Source organism: Salvia hispanica, chromosome 3 (genome assembly GCF_023119035.1).
Source record: "Salvia hispanica cultivar TCC Black 2014 chromosome 3, UniMelb_Shisp_WGS_1.0, whole genome shotgun sequence".
In the NCBI taxonomy this organism is placed as follows: domain Eukaryota; kingdom Viridiplantae; phylum Streptophyta; class Magnoliopsida; order Lamiales; family Lamiaceae; genus Salvia; species Salvia hispanica.
This window is the reverse complement of record NC_062967.1, coordinates 28,282,523-28,302,606: the sequence shown is the minus strand read 5'-3', so window position 1 is coordinate 28,302,606 and position 20,084 is coordinate 28,282,523. Positions and strand designations below refer to the sequence as shown.

At 36.9% G+C, this 20,084-nt stretch overlaps 3 protein-coding genes across 6 annotated transcripts; all 3 read left to right on the top strand.

The window, feature by feature from the left end:
- Window positions 1-9,333: 9,333 nt before the first annotated feature.
- On the top strand, window positions 9,334-12,252 carry LOC125216863 (serine/arginine-rich splicing factor RS31-like). The gene is made up of 7 exons (XM_048118637.1): window positions 9,334-9,419; window positions 9,534-9,662; window positions 10,501-10,633; window positions 10,901-11,022; window positions 11,132-11,340; window positions 11,424-11,841; window positions 12,020-12,252. Exons 3-6 carry the CDS (start codon window positions 10,600-10,602, stop codon window positions 11,797-11,799), a joined length of 741 nt encoding a protein of 246 aa, XP_047974594.1. The 5' UTR covers window positions 9,334-9,419; window positions 9,534-9,662; window positions 10,501-10,599; the 3' UTR covers window positions 11,800-11,841; window positions 12,020-12,252.
- Window positions 12,253-13,004: 752 nt separating this feature from the next.
- On the top strand, window positions 13,005-15,050 carry LOC125215695 (serine/arginine-rich splicing factor RS31-like). 2 transcript variants are annotated; one of them, XM_048117199.1, is made up of 5 exons: window positions 13,005-13,270; window positions 13,614-13,731; window positions 13,988-14,113; window positions 14,224-14,447; window positions 14,537-15,050. In XM_048117199.1, exons 2-5 carry the CDS (start codon window positions 13,624-13,626, stop codon window positions 14,850-14,852), a joined length of 774 nt encoding a protein of 257 aa, XP_047973156.1. In that variant the 5' UTR covers window positions 13,005-13,270; window positions 13,614-13,623; the 3' UTR covers window positions 14,853-15,050. The 2 variants fall into 2 exon arrangements, with proteins under 2 accessions (XP_047973156.1, XP_047973157.1); XM_048117200.1 differs by lacking the exon at window positions 13,614-13,731 and having other exon boundaries at window positions 14,001-14,113.
- A 545-nt stretch (window positions 15,051-15,595) lies between these two features.
- Window positions 15,596-18,497, top strand: LOC125209498 (serine/arginine-rich splicing factor RS31-like). Of its 3 annotated transcripts, none has more exons than XM_048109096.1 (6): window positions 15,596-15,881; window positions 16,301-16,899; window positions 16,990-17,213; window positions 17,287-17,484; window positions 17,624-17,870; window positions 18,240-18,497. In XM_048109096.1, the coding sequence occupies exons 2-6, from the start codon at window positions 16,882-16,884 to the stop codon at window positions 18,342-18,344; spliced, it is 792 nt and encodes a 263-aa protein (XP_047965053.1). In that variant the 5' UTR covers window positions 15,596-15,881; window positions 16,301-16,881; the 3' UTR covers window positions 18,345-18,497. The 3 variants fall into 3 exon arrangements, with proteins under 3 accessions (XP_047965053.1, XP_047965054.1, XP_047965055.1); XM_048109097.1 differs by lacking the exon at window positions 18,240-18,497 and adding an exon at window positions 18,024-18,088; XM_048109098.1 differs by lacking the exon at window positions 18,240-18,497 and adding an exon at window positions 18,021-18,088.
- Window positions 18,498-20,084: the final 1,587 nt, after the last annotated feature.

The window sequence follows — 20,084 nt, the reverse complement described above, 5'->3', positions numbered from 1 at the left end:
GGATGCTCTTATCTCCATAGTTGTTCATCTTCTAAATAACAATTTTTGTAGAATGAAATAAATCGCACAAACATAGTCGACCATCCAAAATGCATAGTCAATAGAACCAAGAGAATTCAATCGCTCTTTTGCCTGCTCGAAGGGAAGGAAGTGAAAAACAGCTGAAAAGATCAGTTTCAAGATCAAAGCAACTAACCATGAAATTATTCTTGAAATCACGTGCCAACCAATGAATATATCCGTTAAAAAATATAGCATAATCAAATCGCGTTATTGTTCCTTCAAGTTCTTTTGGTGGCACGAAACTTCTCAAGTCTTCTAGGTCAAGCAATTGACTTGTCTCAGCGGCTAGGATGTTTCTCCAACATAGTCCTCCTAGAGTATACACGTGACAAAACCTAGTTTCATCGACACATAAAATCTTATATTGCCCACTTAATTTGGTCACTCCAAATCCAAATAGGCACCTGCGTGTAGCTAGAGGAGGAAGCTCGATATATTCACAAGTCATAGGATTGACTATGAAAAGAATATTATCGTTAGCATCCGGTCCATCCCACAACAAAAGCAAACCATTGACCGAATCAATTACCATACGATGCACATCACGAGTTGGATATTGATCGTAAGGAGGAGGCAAGCCGAATCTGAAAAGTGGTTGGCATGCCTCATCAACGACTGCATAGCCTCGATGGTCGAAAGCCATAGCCATGCATGGTTTTGGAGTGTACGACTTTCCGAATCTAATGTCTTCTATTAGATCGCGCCATGACTTACAAACACACTTGCATATCAAAATACTTTTAATCAGGAGTCTTATAAGGATGTCCATCCATAAATCTTCGTGTATATCAGTCATTGTATTGCAGAAAAGATAAAAGTAGCAATTGAAAAAGAAAACTGAAGGCAATTGAAAAAGTATTAGATGATGGGAGGAGCGAAAGAAGTATTTCTTTATGAAACTCTCTAGTATTTATACTATATAGGATTTGCCGATTTAATTGGGAAGATATTCATAACACAAGATCGCTTATTTATACTATATACGATTTGTCGATTCGGGAAGATATTCATAAAACAAGATGACTTAATTAACGTGGTTATTTCCTTCGGCAACCTAAATTGTACTCCTAGGTTTATGAGATTTCCTTAGTTTCACAAATTGTATACAAAATTATATTTCCATATTTTCATATATAAACACCCCTTTTTATTGGGTTGATCTTTTTCCATACTTCCATATACTATTATATACTGATATATCTTTTTCAGAATTATATTTTGTATTTTGAATTAATATATAGCCTAATACACTTATTTGGAAAGAAAGCTCAAATCCACGCTATTCCGTAAATTTAGTTGTTTGCCTTGTGAATTAATCATCCTTAGATTTAGTTGTCTTCTTTGTAATATACCCCCTTAATTCCTTATTATACGCATTATTTTGTTTTCCCTTTTTTCTGTTTCCTTTTTTTCTTTATATTTTTATTTGTACATTTTCTTAAAAGTATATACTCTGCAACTTTATACTGTACGCTTTGTCCTTAAGTTTCAAATCTAATAATTTAAATATATTAAACTCTAGAAAGTAAAGAATTTATACTATAGAAAACCATAATAACTCCTAACTGATAAACACTTTGACTGAATATTGTGAATCCTCGTCACCTGTAGTGAAACAAGACTTGGAGTATAAATAATTATGCTAGGCAACATATAATGTGTATAGATAAATAGATTCGAATCCCTGTTGAACAATAAGTCACCATTTGCCAAAACTTTGAGTGGTCTAATAATTTTAGACTTACCTCGTGGTGCTATCGGAGATTGGTCGAAGGTATATTCCATTATCCAAGAGTTTGTATCTCCATATTTGTTCATCTTCCAAACAACAACTTGTCTAGGATGTGTCAGATCGCATAAACATAGTCGATTGTCCAAAATGCATAGTTGATATCCGCAATAGAATCTAATCGCATCATTGGAGTTTTGAAGGGGAAGCAGAGAAAAACTAGCATAGAGCTCGGTTTTCAAGATCAAAGTTACAAACCAATAAATTATTCTCGATATCACATGCCAACCAATTAATATTTCCGTTAAAAAATATAGCATAATCCGATGTTATCTTTGCTCCTCGTAATTCTGGAGGCACGATCATGGATTAACTACGAAAAGAATATCATCGTTAGCATCCAGTCCATCCCACAACAAAAGCAAACCATTGACCGAATCAATTACCACGCAATGGCTATGGCTAGCAATAGTTGGATATTGATCGTAAGGAGGAGGCAAGCCGAATCTGAAAAGTGGCTGGCATGCCTCATCAACGACTGCATACCCCATCTTGTCTCGATAATCGAAAGCCATAGCCATGCATGGTTTTGGAGCGTACGACTTTCCAAACCTACTGCCTTTGATTAGATCGCGCCATGACTTACAAACACACTTGCATCTCGTAATACTTTTAATCGGGGGTCTTTCAAGGATGTCCATCCATAAATCTTCGTGTAAAGGATTCTTTATTTTGCAAAAAAAAATAGAACTGAAAAAGAAAACGGAAGACAATGACTCGAATCTCAGAAGTATAGATGAAGGGAGTGGAGAAACGAGTAGATAATAGTAGTAGTGTTCTTGGCAAGATATACCTAAATCTATGCAGAAGATATTCATATAACAAGATAGCATAATAAACGTGATCAGTTATTTCTTGGACACCTAAATTGTATGCAAAATTATTTCACAAATTGTTACAAATTTATATTTCCATATATTAACTGCAAATTTATATGTTGATCTTCAATACTTTCATATACTATTATCTATGTACATGTAATTTTATTGATAGTGATATATCTTTACAAAAAAAAAAGATATATTTAGTAAGGAAAATATTTTCAGATTTTTTCCAATTTAATTCAGAGTAGCCTTAATAATCTCTAACAGTGTAAAATTTTTTAAATCCTCCCCAATCAATTGAACTCAAACATTTTTTTTGGATGATTCCTTCATTGTTTACTCCCTTCGTCCCACAATAAGAGTCTTGTTTTGTCATTTCGATCCGTCCTACAATAAGAATCTTTGTTTCATTTTTATTATAAATGGTAAGCAGACTCCACATTCCACTAACTTATTTCAGTCACATATTGTTATAAAACTAATATGTATAAATGAGACTCATATTCCACTTGATTTATTCAAGTTACTTTTCTTTACAATTTTTTAGAAAGAGTAAAGGCCAAAATTGGTCTTGAGTCCTACACATTATCTTTTGGATTTTTTGGTCCAACATATGGAAATTTGATCATTTTGGTCCTCTGTCAACATTTCCGTTAAAAACTAACGGTCAACGGATTTAATCTCGATTTTGACCAAAGTAAACTTTTAATTCTGATTTTTTACTCCCTAATTAATTCCCTAATTATTTTTATAAATATTCTAAACCCATCATCACCACCCACAATTATGTATATTGATCAGAAGTGGTGCGTTAAAATGATATTGTTACACCACGCTAGACTGCAATAGTATAAACGCTAGACAGCAACAATCTACTGCAATCTCTAGAGTATTGGATATTGTTATAAAACTAATATATATAAATGAGACTCATATTCGACATGACTTATTCAACTTACTTTTCTTTACAATTTTTTAAAAACCGTGTCATAACTAAATACAACTATTCCGGGACAAAGGGACTTATTCCCCCTTGGAGAAATCAGTGAATTGAGCGAGTATGGTAGGTTCAGAAAATTAATCTCTTTGACCTGATCTCACAAAAAATTACATTAGGATTCCCAAAATTAATCTCTTTGACATTATCTCACAAAAAATAACATAAACAAATTAAAAAGACCGATTTCAATTTGCGCCAAATATTTAAAAAACTCATCAGCTCCTTTCCACTTTCTTCGGCAATGTGCTAATTTCTATCCCAATCGAAATTAGGGTTTATGCTTCTTAATCAATTTTGAAGGTAACACCAAATCTTGCATTGCATAATTGTGTGATTCTTTCACTGATGCAGTTTTTAGAGCATCCGCAATGGTGCTTAGGCCAGCAATAGGCCAGCCATTCTCTCCCCTGCCACGTCAGCAACACTAAAAAATCCACCAAGCACATCAGATTTAGGCCAGCCATAGGCCAGCGCAATAAAAATAATTCAAAATATACTACATTTACGGAATTAAAATTACGATTAAATTACGGAATTAAATTTACGACACATATACGGGAAAATTCATTAATTGCATTTAAAAAAGTTACATAGATAAAAAAAATCCGGGCTTCCACACACGAGCCACCGCCCCACTCTACTCCTCACTAATTTATTAAAAAAATACATAAAAAATGTTAGTATGCCTTGAATTTGTGTTAGTTTGCAGCTAGCCGAACGGGGTCTCGCTGCCCGGTCAGCGAGTCAGGGGGTCAAGGGGGGCGACGCCCCCTTGCCATGGGGCTCCGGGTGATAAAGGGCATGGAATTAGAGCAGAATCAACTCAAGGGAACTGAATGTCTATCTCATGCTCGACAAAATGCCTCACTGAGAGAGATGACTATTATTTTATCTATCTTAGCCTATTGTTGTGTGCCTGTGTGGCTGTTCATTTGGTATCCTAAGCCAAGGGTAAAGATGAAGCTAGAAGAAGGAGCTCTAGAAGTTCGTCCTCATGATTTCTTGAGGATAAGGAATATCAAATTGTATAGTGAACATGGTTGCTTAGTATCAAATTGGTTGACAATGGAGGTGAAGCATAAGGAGAAGATGTCCTATACCAATTTTATTGCAAGTTTGGTATTTAAGACTATGTTGATTTCTGCTTTCAAAAGCAGTAATCATCATTCACTGAAGTGGCTGTCCATTTGGGTTACTAAACCTATGGGAAAGATGAAGTTCATGACTGTTTTCTTTGTAAGTTGTTTGGTCTTTAAGGGATGGGGCATGACTAAAGCTACTCGTATGCAGGAAAATGTTTTGGAAGTGCTTAGGACTAAGAAGGCCTGCAGAGGGAATGGGGGTAGTGAGGAAATAAGCTCTGCCAAAAGTGAGGAGGGTGAATATACTTACTCTTTCTGAAATTTGGAAGGGAAATTTAATGAAGCAAATGAGGACTGGATTTATGAGGTTATATCAGAGGAGTTTAAGGATGAAGCTTCAGAAAATGTCATGGGAAATTCTTCTCCTTTGATGTTTACACAGCTGATCGACAACACTTGGAAGGCAAAGAGGAAAAAATTGGTTACGAAATTTGAGGAGTTGTGCAGGGTGATCAGAAATGTACTTGTCGGCAATGTTGAGAAGGTTGATGTCTTCGACCTTGTTGTGGACTATTCTTGTTGTTTGGTTACTAGAAAATGTGGATGGACTATCAAGAAGATAGTGGAGATCAGCTCTAGTAAACCCAAGGAGGAGCTCAGGAAGAGGGTCGACTATATGACCAAATTGAGAGAATTGTGGACTAACTGTAGGAAGTTTGCAGGCTTAATGACAGAGGAAAAAGAGGATTCCGGTGAAATTTCAGTGAGAGTTATCAATGAGAGTCATGGGATCAATCGAAAGTATGTTCATATGGGTGAGAAGCCTGCTACATCCGTGCTTACGGAGTTGGTTATGGTGCCACTAGCTGGTAATATGAAGTTAGGAAAGATGAGACACAAGAAGCTTGGTTCCATGATTCCTTGCGGACAAGGAATCTTAGGGGGAAGGGATTGTTGCAATCACAAATTCATCGTCGTCATACAAGTTGCGGTGGAGAGGAATAAGCCACGTCAACATGAGAGTGATAATGGAATCAGCAAAGCCAAACAGAAAAGAAGAGGAGTCCTTGTGTGCTTGAGAGATGCAGCCATGATAAAGAAGAAGGTCAATAGGCTTGTCTCCATGATTCCTTGAGGACAAGGAATCTTAAGGGGGATGGATTGTTACGATCACAAAACTTATGTGCCAGCTGGAGTGACACGTCAGCTGCTAAAACAGAAATGAGAGAAGGCAAAAATGAGGAGTAATACAGAGGCCATCTTCTTCAATTGCAGTCATGAAAATAGTGTGTTAGCTTGCGAGCTAGGGTCATCGTGAGAATCCGGTGATCCGGTGATTCTCCGTTGAGCTCGGGCTGAGGATCGTGGATCCAAAGCACTTCTATCTTAGTTTAGTTCGCATTTCATTATCGTTCAATTCCTTTGTTCTTATTTGATCATCTGAATCTATCAAATCATCTGTATTACATTCTGCAATTGGTGTTATTAGTTGATTACTTGAGTTCTCTGTTTTTGTATAAATTGTGGTGTTGATCTTGTTGATTTGGCATTGATTGGTGGTGTTGTGGTGTGGATTGTGGAGTTGTTGTGTCGATTACGCTGTGGATCGTGCGTAGGTGTGATTGAGCTTGCGATTTCAGTTCTTCCATAACTAAAATCGCAACAGCAACTTTGGGTTCGAGACTCGACGGTCGGACTTGCAGGGTTTGTTCTCCCAATACGGAAAAGTTGTGCGACTTGACAAAAAATCAGGTAGTTTTGCGAACTAATTGGATGTTTTTCTTAATCTTCTTCGATTCCATACACCTAATTGTTTGATGTTTTTCCCTTTCCCAGTTTATAGCTCCATCATTGAGTGCCTGTTTATTTGTATGTGTTGCAATTGGTTGATAAATTGGAAGTATTATCTGAACAATGCTGGGATTAATGTCATAATAGATGAATAAATGATGGCTATTGTGAGTAAACAACCTTGAAGAAGAAGAAGATAGGAAGAGTAGTATAAAATGGTGGATGTAAAGAATTTTGTTGTTCCTGGAAATGAGTGTATGTTTGCAGTTTATAGCTGAGAAAAGTATCGGCTGATAAATATATTCTTGATTTTTTTATGGAGTATGTGTTTCTTGTTGCAATTGGTTGGACAATTTGGCTTAAAATTGAAGAAAAAGATAAGAAGAGTGGTATAAATGAGCTTGGTGTCCATAGGGTCGGTATAAAATGGAAGGTGTTTATATGTTTAAATCTTTATCCCTTGAAATGAAATGGCAGGAAATTTAAATCTTTGTAGAGGACATGAGGGCACCACGTTTAAGTGTTTGTTTTGACGCAGGACCTATGCCATGGAAAATGAGCTTTTATATTGGCTTGCCATCTACTCTGCTATAAGAATCTCTATTGCAAGAAGGCTACCTATCTACTTGTCTGATCATAAGGAGGTCCACGAGTTGTATCATTCACATGTCTCCATTTACTGAACATCGCTGTGAAAAATTGGTGAGACCGTGCTTAGCAATGATTGCTCGACTTCCCTTGGTCGTAATTTTAGTTAGCCTTCATCATCACTCACACACTTGTTTTGTTCATCATGCAAGTTATTTCATTCGAACATTCCCATGTTTTCTTGGTTGCAAATGTTTTTCCTCTTAGTGATGCTATTTTCAGCAGTCCTGTTGTGTATTCCCTCTGTTTGAGGCTATGCTTTTGTCTATTTTGAGGATGAACGTGATGCGGAAGATGCCATCTGTGGTCTTAATGGACACATACCATCTGGGCCTCAGTATCACGGATGCAGATTAATAGTTGAATGGGGCAAGGTATGTAGGCCTACACATTTTAATTGTGTTATCAAGTCTAACACGACACAAATGAGAATATTAGGGTGAGCGTGGTGGTTCAGGATCAAATCCGATACCAAACAAAACCCTTTTTGTGGCACACTTTGACTTTATTCGTACTAAAGATCATGACATAAAAAGGCACTTTGAGCCTTATGGGAAGGTTCTTAGTGTAAGTATGCATCAAGATTATGCTTTTGTGCACTTTGAAACTCAGGAAAATGCCACAAAAGCTCTGCAGCACACCCGCAGGAGGTAATGAATATGTTAACTTGCTTCATCTCCTGTACCTTTTCTTAACCTCTTCCTAGTGACCTGATAAATTGACTTGTGAATTTCAGTAAGCTATTCGATACACTTATTCGTGTTGAGTCTGCTTTAAGTTGGGATGACGATGAAAAGGGTAATGGATATGGTCGCCGCAGAGGAGATAGCGGAAGGAGTAGAAATGATGCTTCCTTTAGGTCACCCAGTCCAGCATACCGCTCTAGTCGACCAAGTCCTGTTTGTGCTAAGTACAGGACCCCTGACCGTGCGCGAGCAAGTCCTGTTAATGATCGATGGTCCTTCAAATCCAAGGGCTCTGCCAGCAAGTCTTGTTTATGATAGAATTCTCTTTCAGTCCTCGTCTACACCCTGCTTATCCTTTCCCTTGTGCGTTGGGTCATCCGTGCCAAGGTCGCGAGAGTGACGAGGAAGTAGTGAGCAGCAGTTGAAACTTATGAAATCAACATACAATAGCAGTAGTGTGACTAGTGTGAAGTAATAGTATTTGGACGAATGTATGAAGTAGTTTTGTAGTAACACCTTTTCTTGCTATCTTGTAATTGCAATTTTACCTCTCTGTGCATACAATTCTTGCTAGCAAATAGCAATTCTTGTCCTTTAATGTGCTCATTTTGTCATTTGGGGTCGTTCCAACTTAAGTTTTTCAGGATTTAAATTATGTGATTTTTTGTTATTTTAGTTGTTATGTAAATTTTGATACATAATGAAATTATAAATTATTTGTAATATATAGCTAAGATTCAGGGGAAATAATAAATGTGAATAGTATAAGTGTTTAAGATTGAAGTGTTTCAATTTTCAATATGTATTAGAAAAACCCTTAACCAACATTGAGAACATATTCAATTTTCACTTTTTATTATGTATTTGCAATTTTTTACCCTTATTTAAAACATTTACTATATAAAAAAATTGGCATTACTGTACATAAAAAAAAAAAAAACCTTAGCGATAGATTATTGGCATAGACTCATCCATTTAGAATCAAAGGTCAAGGGGATCGATATTTGACTTTGGATATTAAGCAACTTTAAATTGTTGATCGATTGTTAGTTTTTGATATATAGCACCCTCCAAGATATATACATATCAGTTATAAGTGTCCAAGGTATGTACAAATCGGTAAGTGGAATAATCACTAAATTCATCGGCGATGATGAAATCATATCTTCTCCTCGACAGATCCAAACCTTAGCCTCATTTCTTATGTTCACGGTTGTAATACTCGAGATTCAATAGTAAAGTGTTGTGCACTATGCCATCGATCAAAGATATTAGTCTCTTGAGGTGGCGTGGTTCCTTCTTTGTTGACTTGACATTTAGTCTCTTTCAGTTCGTAAAGATATTAAGAGATTGATAAAGTAGTGTACGTGTATTGGCCTAATATTAATATTCGCATCATCGGATTGTGACCTTCAATTTATTTTTATTAAAAAAAAACATACTAATAGAAGAGTATATAAGAACAAAAGGAGTTGGGTTTCCATTTGCGCCAAAAAAATTTAAAACTCATCGGAGTTTAGCCCCTTTTCTTCTTCGGTAATGTGCTGATTTCCTATCCCAATCGAAATTAGGGTTTGTGGTTTCTTCATTAGTAATTTTGAAGGCAACACCAAATCTTGCGTTGTGTGATTCATTCTTCCACTGCTGCAGTTTTTTCGGACTCGCGAGGGATCATGAGGCCGATCTATTGCACCAACTTCGGGTACCAGACTCGAGAGTCGGACTTGAAGAGTTTGTTCTCCCAATATGGAAATGATGTGCGAATTGAAATGCGAACAGGTAGTTAATACTCACAGACAACTCATTTTTTCACCGCTCGAACTAATTTGATCGATTGGAATCGATGATTGATGACCTAAATGTTTATTTGTATGCGTTTCTTGTTGCAATTGGTTGGGCAATTTGGAAGTAATTTCTGAACAATGCTGGGATTACTGTCATAATAGATGAATAATGACGGCTATTGTTAGGTGAGCATCGAAGAAAAACATAGGAAGAGTTGTGTGTGTAAAAGATAGGCTTAGTGTCGCCGTAGGAAAAAGATAGGAAGTAACACCTGTTTGATGCTTTTCCCTTTTCCAGTTTGTATCTGGGAAATAAGAAAAGTATTGGTTGAACGGTTGAACTAGCATTGAGTGCCTGTTGATAAATATGTCCATGATTTATTTGTATGTGTTTCTTGCTGCAATCAAACAATATATTAATTCTTGTTATGTGATTGAAGACCTAAATGTTTAGAAAATTTTCCCTGTCCCAGTTTATAGTTGAGAAATAAAAGTGTGAGCTGCAATCAAAGTATATGCTTGTTGCAATTGGTTGGAAAATTTGGAAGTAATATCTGAACAATGCTGGGATTCATGTCATAATAGATGAATAAATGATGGCAATTGTGTGCTTATTTGATGCTTTTCCCTTTTTGAGTGTGTGGCTGAGACATAAGAAAAGTATCGGTTGAACAGTTGAACTAGCTAGCATTGAGTATATTCATGATGACTATTGTGACTTGTGAGGTAAACATTGAAGAAAAGATAAGAAGAGAAGAGTCTTATAAATGAGCAGCAGGATGCCTCCAAAACAAATGAAATGGCATCGTGTTTAAGTGTTTGTTTTGACGCAGGACCTATGCTAAGGAAAATGATCTTCTATATTGGGTTGCCATCTACTCTGCAATAAGTGCAAGAAGGGCTACCTATCTACTTGCCGGATCTCTCTTCACATGTCTCCATTTACTGAACGTCTCTGTGAAATTGGTGAAACCATGCTTATCAATGATTGCTTGACTTCTCATGGCTGTAATTTTAGTTAGCCTTCATCATTACTCACACACATCTTTAGTTCATGCAAGTTCTCTACCTCCTTACTTTCATTCAAACATTCCCATTTTATCAGGTTTTGTTCTTTATTTATTTCTTGGTTGCAAACGTTTTTCTTCTTGTGATGCTACTGTCAGCTGGGGGGACCGATAAGAAGCCCTATTGTATATTCACTCTGTTACTCATGCTAGTTAGTGCCTGTAGGCTATGCTTTTGTTTATTTCGAGGATGAAAGTGATGCGCAAAATGCCATCCATGGTCTTAATGGTCGCAAACTATCTGAGCCTGGGTTTCACATATGCAAATTAGTAGTTAAATGGGCCAAGGTATGTAGCCTACACATTTAATTTGTGTTTCACTTATGCGCCTGTTATTAAGTCTAACACAGTACAAATGAGAATTATTTGGTCACTGGCATTATATTTTGTTTTTTAGAATGACCGTGGTTCGCCTTCGGATCCAATACCGAACATAACCCTTTTTGTGGCAAACTTTGACCCTATTCTTACCAAAAATCATGACATAATAAGACACTTTGAGCCTTATGGGAAGGTTCTTGGTGTACGTCAACTTAGGGATTATGCTTTTGTGGACTTTGAAACTCAGGAAATTGCCACAAAAGCTCTGGAGTGCACCCATCAGAGGTAATGAATGTTTTAACTTGCTTCATCTCTTCCTTTTCTCAACCTCTTCATAGTGAGCTGATAAATTGACTTATGAATTTCAGTACGCTTTTTGATAGACTTATTCGTGTTGAGTATGCTTCTCCAAGGCCGGGTGATGATGAAAAGGGTAGGTGTGATGATCCTTCAAATCCAACGGCCATGAGTCCTGACCCTGTGCGAGCAAGTCCTGTTTATGATAGGTGCGATGGTCCTTCAAATCCAAGGGCCATGACTCCTGACCCTGCGCAAGCAAGTCCTGTTGATGATAGGTGCGATGGTCCTTCAAATCCAAGGACCATGACTCCTGACCCTGTACAAGCAAGTCCTGTTGATGATAGGTGTGATGGTCCTTCTAATCCAACGGCCATGAGTCCTGAACCTGGCGAGCAAGTCCTGTTGATGATTGGTACGATGGCCCTTCAAATCCAACGGCCATGAGTCCTGACCCTGCGCGAGCAAGTCCTGTGCGCAATATAGAAGGTACATATATTTATATATACTAGTATATAATATCTTGGTCCTTTTTTTATCTTTTGGTTGTATCCAATCTTTACAAAAATAAGATTTTTACAAAGTCTTTGCTTCTCAGAATCATCTAAATATATGGAGTATAGTATTATACTTGTTGAATCATCTGCTTATCATTTACCTTGTACAGTAGGTCATCCGTGCCAAGGCCGCGACAGTGATGAGGAAATAGTGAGCAGCAGTCGAATGGAAGATTATGATTGAAACTCCTTTTTCTTGCTATGTTATTGCAATTTTAACTATCTTTGCATACAAATCTTGCTAGCAATGTGCAAAATAATACTTTCTTCGTCCTTTGCTCATTTTGTCATTTTGGGTCGTTCCTACTTATTAGACTTCTTTCATATTGACTGGTATTCATGGAGGATTCTAATGAATCATGTTAGGCTTAATATAAATTGTATGAACGCTCAAATCCTGTCTGTATTCCCATTCCAATTGAAAACCTTAGCCCCTTCTTGATTCTTCCTCCTCTCCCAGTGAAGAAATTGTGTCTTCCCTCAATCGATCCAAACCCTAGTCGCATATGATCAAAAACCTGTATGTTCTTCCTTGATTAATTGTATTTAAGTGAAGCATTATTGTCCATCACTAGCTCCTCTCCGGTTCCTTCTTTGTTGACCTAGCATCGATCCTCTTATTCCTTTGTAAAATGGGCGATTCGATTTTGATAGATAGTTTTTAAATCATGTTGATATATAATTATATTTTTTTTGCAAAATATAAGTGCAAATTATGTATAGTTGGAATATAACTTTTTTAGAGTATCACTTATCAAATAATTATTCGTTGGGCATACCAACTCATTCTGTCAAATGATATGTCTACACTAGGGAATTTTTTCTCAATTTGAAATTCTAGCGCCTCTTTAGTCGCATCGATCTCTTCTTACTTTGTACAATGAGTGAATCGGTTTTCTTCCCTAATTTGGTACGTTCACAAAAATGAGTGTATTTCGATTTTACAAACATTGCCCCCCAAAAATATTATTTTGATTATATAAACATTGCCTCCCAATAGGTGGGTTACTACTACATAACAAAAATATTTTTAAAAAGGCTTTAATTTAACCATCAAAAAGAAAATTTCATTTTGCGCCAAATATTTTTAAAACCAACGGACTTCACCTCTCCAACTCGTTTCCCCAATCGAAATTAGGGCTTTTTTGTTTCTTCATCGATTTTGAAGGTAACACCGATTCTTTCACAATATACTTCAATTGGCGTGATTTCTTCTCTGTTGCAGTTTTTAGACGGCGAAATTTCGCAAGGGATCATGTGGTCGGTGTTCTGCCGCAACTATGAGTCCCATACTCAACAGTCGGACTTGGACCGTTTGTTCTCCAGATACGGAAAAATTGGGCGTATTGAAATGAAATCAGGTAGTTATACGCAGTTTTTCCTTTGCACACAGCTCGATTTTTCGTAGTGTGAATTAATTTGATGTTTAGCTTGATCTTGATTGACTCCGTAATAGATTTGAAGTGATTAAGACCTAATTGTTTGATGTTTTCCCGTTTTCCACTTTATTGTGAGTGATTGGTGGTATATATATTCATGATTTATGTGAATTTGTCTCTTGATATACTATTTCTTTTCTGTGTGATGCAATTGGTTGGATAATTTGGTGGTACTATCTGGGCTATTGTGAGGTAAAAATCGAAGAACAAGAAAAGAAGAGTCGGTTTAAAATGGCACTGTGTTTAAGTGTTTGTTTTGACGCAGGACGTATGCCATGGAAAATGAGCCTCTATGTTGGCTTGTCATATGCAAGGGATATCCACGTGCCGGATCTCTCTCACACACGAATGGAAATGTTGCACATGTTTCTGATCATAATAAGGTCCATGAGTTTGTATCATTCACAAGTCTCCATTTACTGAACACCGCTGTGAGAAATTCGTGACTTAGACAATGATGCTCGACTTCACATAGCCGTAATTTTAGTCATCACTCACACTCTTCTTTAGGTTCATCATGCAAGTTCTCCACCTCCGAACTTCCAATCAAACATTCCCAATTTTGAAGTGTTTTTGTTCTTTATTTATTTCTTGGTTGCAAATGTTTTTATCTTTTATACCATCTGTTACTCATGCTAGTTAGTACCTGTAGAATATGCTTTTGTCTATTTCGAGGATGTTAATGATGCGACAAAGGCCATCCGAGAACTTCAAGGCAATCCATTTGGGTCTCAAAGACTCAGAATGCAAGTTAAATGGGCTGTGGTACGTAGCCACCACATTTTTATTTGTGTTATTAAGTCTTACAGAATATAAATGAGACTTATTTGAGAGTTATTTCATTCAAAATCAGTGGCATTATTATTTGTTTTTAGGGTAAGCGTCGTGGGCGTCATGGTGATTTAGAATCAAATCCAAGGCCAACTAGAACCCTTTTTGTGAAACGCTTTGACCCTGTTCGTACTAAAAATCGTGACATTGAAAAACACTTCGAGCCTTATGGGAGGGTTCTTAATGTACGTATGTCAAGGGATGTTGCTTTTGTGCATTTCGAAACTCAGGAGGATGCCACAAGTGCCCTGGAGCTCTCCCAGAGTAGGTAACGAATATGTTAATGTGTGCTTCGTTTCAACCTTTTCTTAACGTCGTCTTCCTAGTGGGCTGATAAATTAATTTGTGAATTTTCAGTATGTTATTTGATACAGTTCTTCGTGTTGAGTATGCTTTTAAGGAAGATAATGATAGGCACAGAAGAAAGAAGCGAAAGCGTAGAAATTATGCTTCCTCGAGGTTACCTAGTCCAGCATACCGCCACAGACGAGCAAGTCCTGTTTATGATAGGTACGCTGGTCCTTCAAATCCAAGGGCCAGGAGTCCTAAACGTGTGCTGCGAGCAAGTCCTGTTTATGATAGGTACGAGGGTCCTACAAATCCAAGGGCTAGGAGTCCTGATCGTGCGCGAGCAAAGTCCCGTGCGAAGGTTGAGACAGTGATGAGGAAGTAGTAAGTAGCACTAGAAACAAACGTATGAAATTTGTGTGAAGTTGTTTTGTAGATAGACAGATTCAATATGAAGTTTGTTGATTTGTAAAGTTTAGAAAGTTTGTTGTTCAAAACCTCAAAAGTTTGTAGATAGACAGATTCAATATGAAGTTTGTTGATTTGTAAGTTTAAAAATCATTCAATTTTTCTTTTTGTTTAATTGTTTGCACTAATTTGGGAATATCACTTCATTTTCCCCCATATAATGAAATTTTGGAAAATAGTTAACCCCAATCCTATTCATAGTTGTAATCGTCTTAGGCCTAAATATAAATGAGTGAATCGGCCTTCATCCATTGTATACTAATTTTATTACTACTATCATATTAGGCCTATTTTTTGGGAATTATGTAAAACAAAATAAAAAGTGGCTTTCATTTACATCAAAGTTCAAACATTCAAATATAACCGACTTAACTACCATCCTTTCCGAATTTTCTTTTCATTTTTTCTAAGGCGAAAATGACTATTATTTTTTAAAAATTTTAGAGCAACGTCGGGGCAAATGAAGGGGCAAACAGACATTTTTATAGTTATATAGAAATTAGTTCTTTTCCATTTATAATATTATCACAAATCACAATTATTCCTAATGTATACCAATTTATTTACTAATTTTATTACTCTCTTGTTAAGTCTATTTTATGAATTGTGTATAACAAAATAAAAAGTGGCTTTCCATTTATGTCAAATATAACCGACTTAACTAACTTCATCAACATCTCTCCACATTTTCCCTTCATTTTTTCTCCCAATCGAAATTAGGGCTTTTTTGTTTCTTGATCGAATTTGAAGATAACATCAAATCTTTCACAATATACTTCAATTTGCGTGATTTCTTCTCTGTTGCAGTTTTTGGAAGGCGGAATTTCGCAAGGGATGGTGTGGCCGCTCTTTTGCCGCAACTATGACTACCAGACTACTAAACAGTCGGACTTGCAAAATTTATTCTCCAGATACGGAAGAATTGAGCGAATTGTCGTGAAAAAAGGTATAGTTAATACGCACTTTTGCATTTGCACACAGCTCGATTTTTCGTGGTGTGCGAATTAGATTCTTGATTGACTCCGTAATCGATTTGAAGTGATTGAGACTGAAATAGAGATCTAATTGTTTGATGTTTTTCCGTTTTCCACACTTGAACTACTAGCATTGAGTGATTGTAGGTAAAATTTTTCATGATTTCTTTATATGTGTTTCTTTCTGCAATCAATGATATGTTCTTGCTCTGTGTGTTGCAATGTTGGGCTTGACATGATTAATTTATTATACATGACGGCTATTGTGAGGTAAAAATCGAAGAAAAGGATAAGAAGAAACGAGCTTAGTGTCGGTATAAAATGGCACGATGCCTCCAAATTTTTGTTGAGGACTTGAGGGAACCGTGTTTAAGTGTTTGTTTTGATGCAGGACATATGCCGTGGAAAATGATCTTCTATATCGGGTTGTCATCTACTCTGCAATAAGAATCTCTAATGCAAGAAGGGCTTGCTGGATCTCTCTCACACACAAATGGAAATGTTGCACATGTTTCTGATCACAATAGTGATAGGGGATCGATGTGTTTTATCCATGAGTTGTATCATTCACATTTCTCCATTTATAGAACATCTCTGTGAAATTGGTGAAAACTATGCTTATCAATGATTGCTTGACTTCCCATGGCTATAATTTTAGTTAGCCTTCATCATCACTCACACACTGCTTTAGTCCATCATGCAAGTTCACTACCTCCTAACTTTCAATCGAACAGTCCCATGTTCACTCCTGTGTTCTTTATTTATTTGTTGGTTGCAAACGTTTTTCTCTTAGTGATGCTATTGTGAGCTCGGGGGAGTGATAAACAGTCCTGTTGTGTATTTCTCTTAGTGTACTCACGCTAGTTAGTACATATAGGCTTTTCTTTTGTCCATTTCAAGTATAAAAATCATGCGGAAGCTGCCATCCGTGGTCTTCATGGCATACTGTTTGGGAATGAGAGACGGGAATTAATGGTTGAATGGGCTACGGTATGTTGCATCCATATTTTATTTGATTTGTTTCTGAAAGGAATGTATGAGGTTCCTAGGAGTGAACTCGCATTTTATTTTGTTTTTTAGGATGAGTGCTGTAGGCATCATGATGGTTCAGAATCAAAAACAAGACCAAATAAAACCCTTTTTGTGATACACTTTGACCTTACTCGTACTCGAGATCATGACATAAAAAGCCATTTTGAGCGCTATGGGAGGGTTCTTAATGTATCCATGCGTCAGAATTATGCTTTTGTGCAATTTGAAACTCAGGAAAATGCCACAGAAGCTCTGAAGCGCACCCATGGGAGGTAATGGATATGTTAACTTGCTTCATCTTAACCTCTTCCTAGTGGGCTGATAAATTAACGTGTGAATTTTCAGTAAGATATTCGATAGAATTATTTCTGTTGGTTATGCTTTCCGACGTGCTGATGAAAAGGGCAGTAGAGAGGGTAGCCCCCCTAGAGGGGAAAACGGAAGGCGTAGAAATGATGCTTCCTTAAGGTCATCCATTCCAGCATGCCGCCATGGTCGAACAGGTCCTGATTATGGGTTGGTTCAAGGCACAGATTATGATAGGTACTATAGTCTTGGTGCTTGTTTCCTTATCATTTCGTTGTATCCAATCTTGTCCACCTGAGAAAGGATGCCTATGTGTGTCTTTATGATCTACATGTGTATATTACTTATAGAATTCTCTGTTTGGGCACTACAATAGGAGGTGCGATGGTCCTTCAAAACCATCCCGTGCACAAGCAAGTCATGTTTATGATAGGTACAAAGGTCCTTCAAATCCAAGGGCCAGGATTCTTGACCGTGTGCGTGCAAGGCCTGTTTATGATAGGTACAATGGTCCTTCAAATCAAAGGGCCAGGCGTACTGACCGTGGGCGAGCAAGTCGTGTTTATGATAGGTACGGGGATCCTTCAAATCCAAGGGCTAAGAGTCCGGCGCGTGATATGAAGGTATATATAAGCACTGTCTTGGTGTTTTTTTTTCTTATCTTGTGTTTGTGTCCAATCTTTGATAAAAATAAAAAATTTACCATGTCCAAATTTCTAATAGAATTCTCTTTCAGTCCTCATCTATACCTGCTTATCCTTTCCCTTGTACAGTAGGTCACCCGTGCAAAACCTGCGACTATGATTAGAAAGTAGTAAGCAGCAATCGAAACGGGTGAAAGGTACATACTTCAGAGTGTCAAGTAAATGTCACGTGGACGAATGTGTATGAACTTGTTCTGTAGTTTCACTATGAAGTTTGCTGGTTTGTTACTTTTAATACTATCAAGTTTGCTGGTTTCAATATTGACAATCTTGATTTTTTTTTTCCAGAACAAATGTGTCTTCCTTTTATATCTGCGAATCTCTCTGCAATCGGGACTGTGCACGTGTGCAGCCCCGCTGTCATCTGCTGTGCGTGCGTGCGTGCAAGAATAGAAAGGCTCTTCCATTTTTCGACTGATCAAAACATTCCACCAAATCACATAGTGAAGTTTAGCTGATTTTGGCTTATGATCAGTTTAGAATTGTAGAAAAACTATGTTACTTCTTTACCTGAAATGCCTTTGAAACAATACCACTTTTAGGTCACTACTCCGAGTTGGCTCTCAAACATCCTCGTTGGTTAGACTGTCATTTCGAGTTATAGGGCCTCTCAACAAAACAACTGTGTTTCTTGCATTTAGTTTATTTCATTAGAGGACATGATATAACATATCTAAATTTAATTTACATGTGCATAATAAGTACATTAATTGCATTTTCTTGTGCCTTTCCACGTTATAGCGTGCTTCAAACCTTCACGCATAGTAGCCTGCACTAGTAAAATAAATGTTTAAGCACTAAAAAACCATCCAAGTTTCATAAGAAACAAATCTTAAAATGATCAAACAATCAATAGACAAAATGAAATCCAAATTGAACCTAAATTACAATCTCACTTTTTCTTGAACATTGACAAAACAAAGCATGAAAGCAACATATATTGAATTTTGACAAGTGTAATTATGGCATGTTTTCTAGAACAAGAAAGTTAGATATGATTATTAAATTTTCCCAATTGCCCTAATTATGAAGGTTTCATTTTAGCCACATGAACTGGCAAACTTGTACCTTTTTCATCAATAAAAAGGAAGACAGAAACATTTAAGGCAACAATGACGAGTTAGGGAGATGGGTCCATACGTTTGGACTTGAACTTTCTATGAGCAAATCATACTAAAAAAGGTGTGACAACAATTAATGGCGGACAAAAAATAAAAATAATCCCAGCATTATGGATTGGGCAGAGCTGCCGTATCGTGATTGATAGTAGCTTCAAAGGCCGAATTTAATGAATTGCATTTTTAATAAAATTAAAGCAATATTATTCCTTGATAAGACATCTTGCTTTTTAGCAACTTGAATTTTAAGAAATATGAATACATGCAAGTGATAAAGGTTCAGTGGAAAATAAGTTATACTTTTTATACATAATAAAGTGGAAATGAAACAAGATAAAGGAATACTAGGAGTATATTTTAATTAAATTGATATATGAAGGCAATAAGAGACCCTCCTAACCCAACCCCACTCAAATCAAAAGAAAATGTCATTTTGGAGTTCAACCAATTTCTTGTATAGTCTGGGATTCGGTAATTTTTGGAATCTCTATGCAAGAACTTACAAAAGAAGCTTTTCATTAAAGACGTGAACCGGGAAGGATTGATTGACAGAATATAAACTAAAAACTAAACCTATACTACATTTTGGTCATCCCGGTATATACTTTAATTGAACCTAAATTTAAAATGGGTACACTTTACGATATGAATTGTTAGAAAAATAATCTTAATTGAAATAAATACCACGACGTCCATCTTTTTCGATAAAATCATCACATAGTAAATCAAGCAAATAATATTGCAGCCAGATCAAAATAAGAAATGAAAACATGTAAATTGCTGGTAAAGGAAGTACTTAGATAGAGAAAATAATGAAAGAGAATTTTATATTTACCCATAAAGGAGTAGACGAAGAGGGCGAAAACCCCAAACTACCCTCGGCGCCACTCCTCCCAAACAAGCCGCCCTTCTTCCCGGCCGGCACATGATCCACGTAGCTCCGAGGAGAACTTGGGGCCGTCGAGAAGGGCATTTTGGTAATTCTGCAAGGCATTTGGCGGGTTCGGGTCGGACG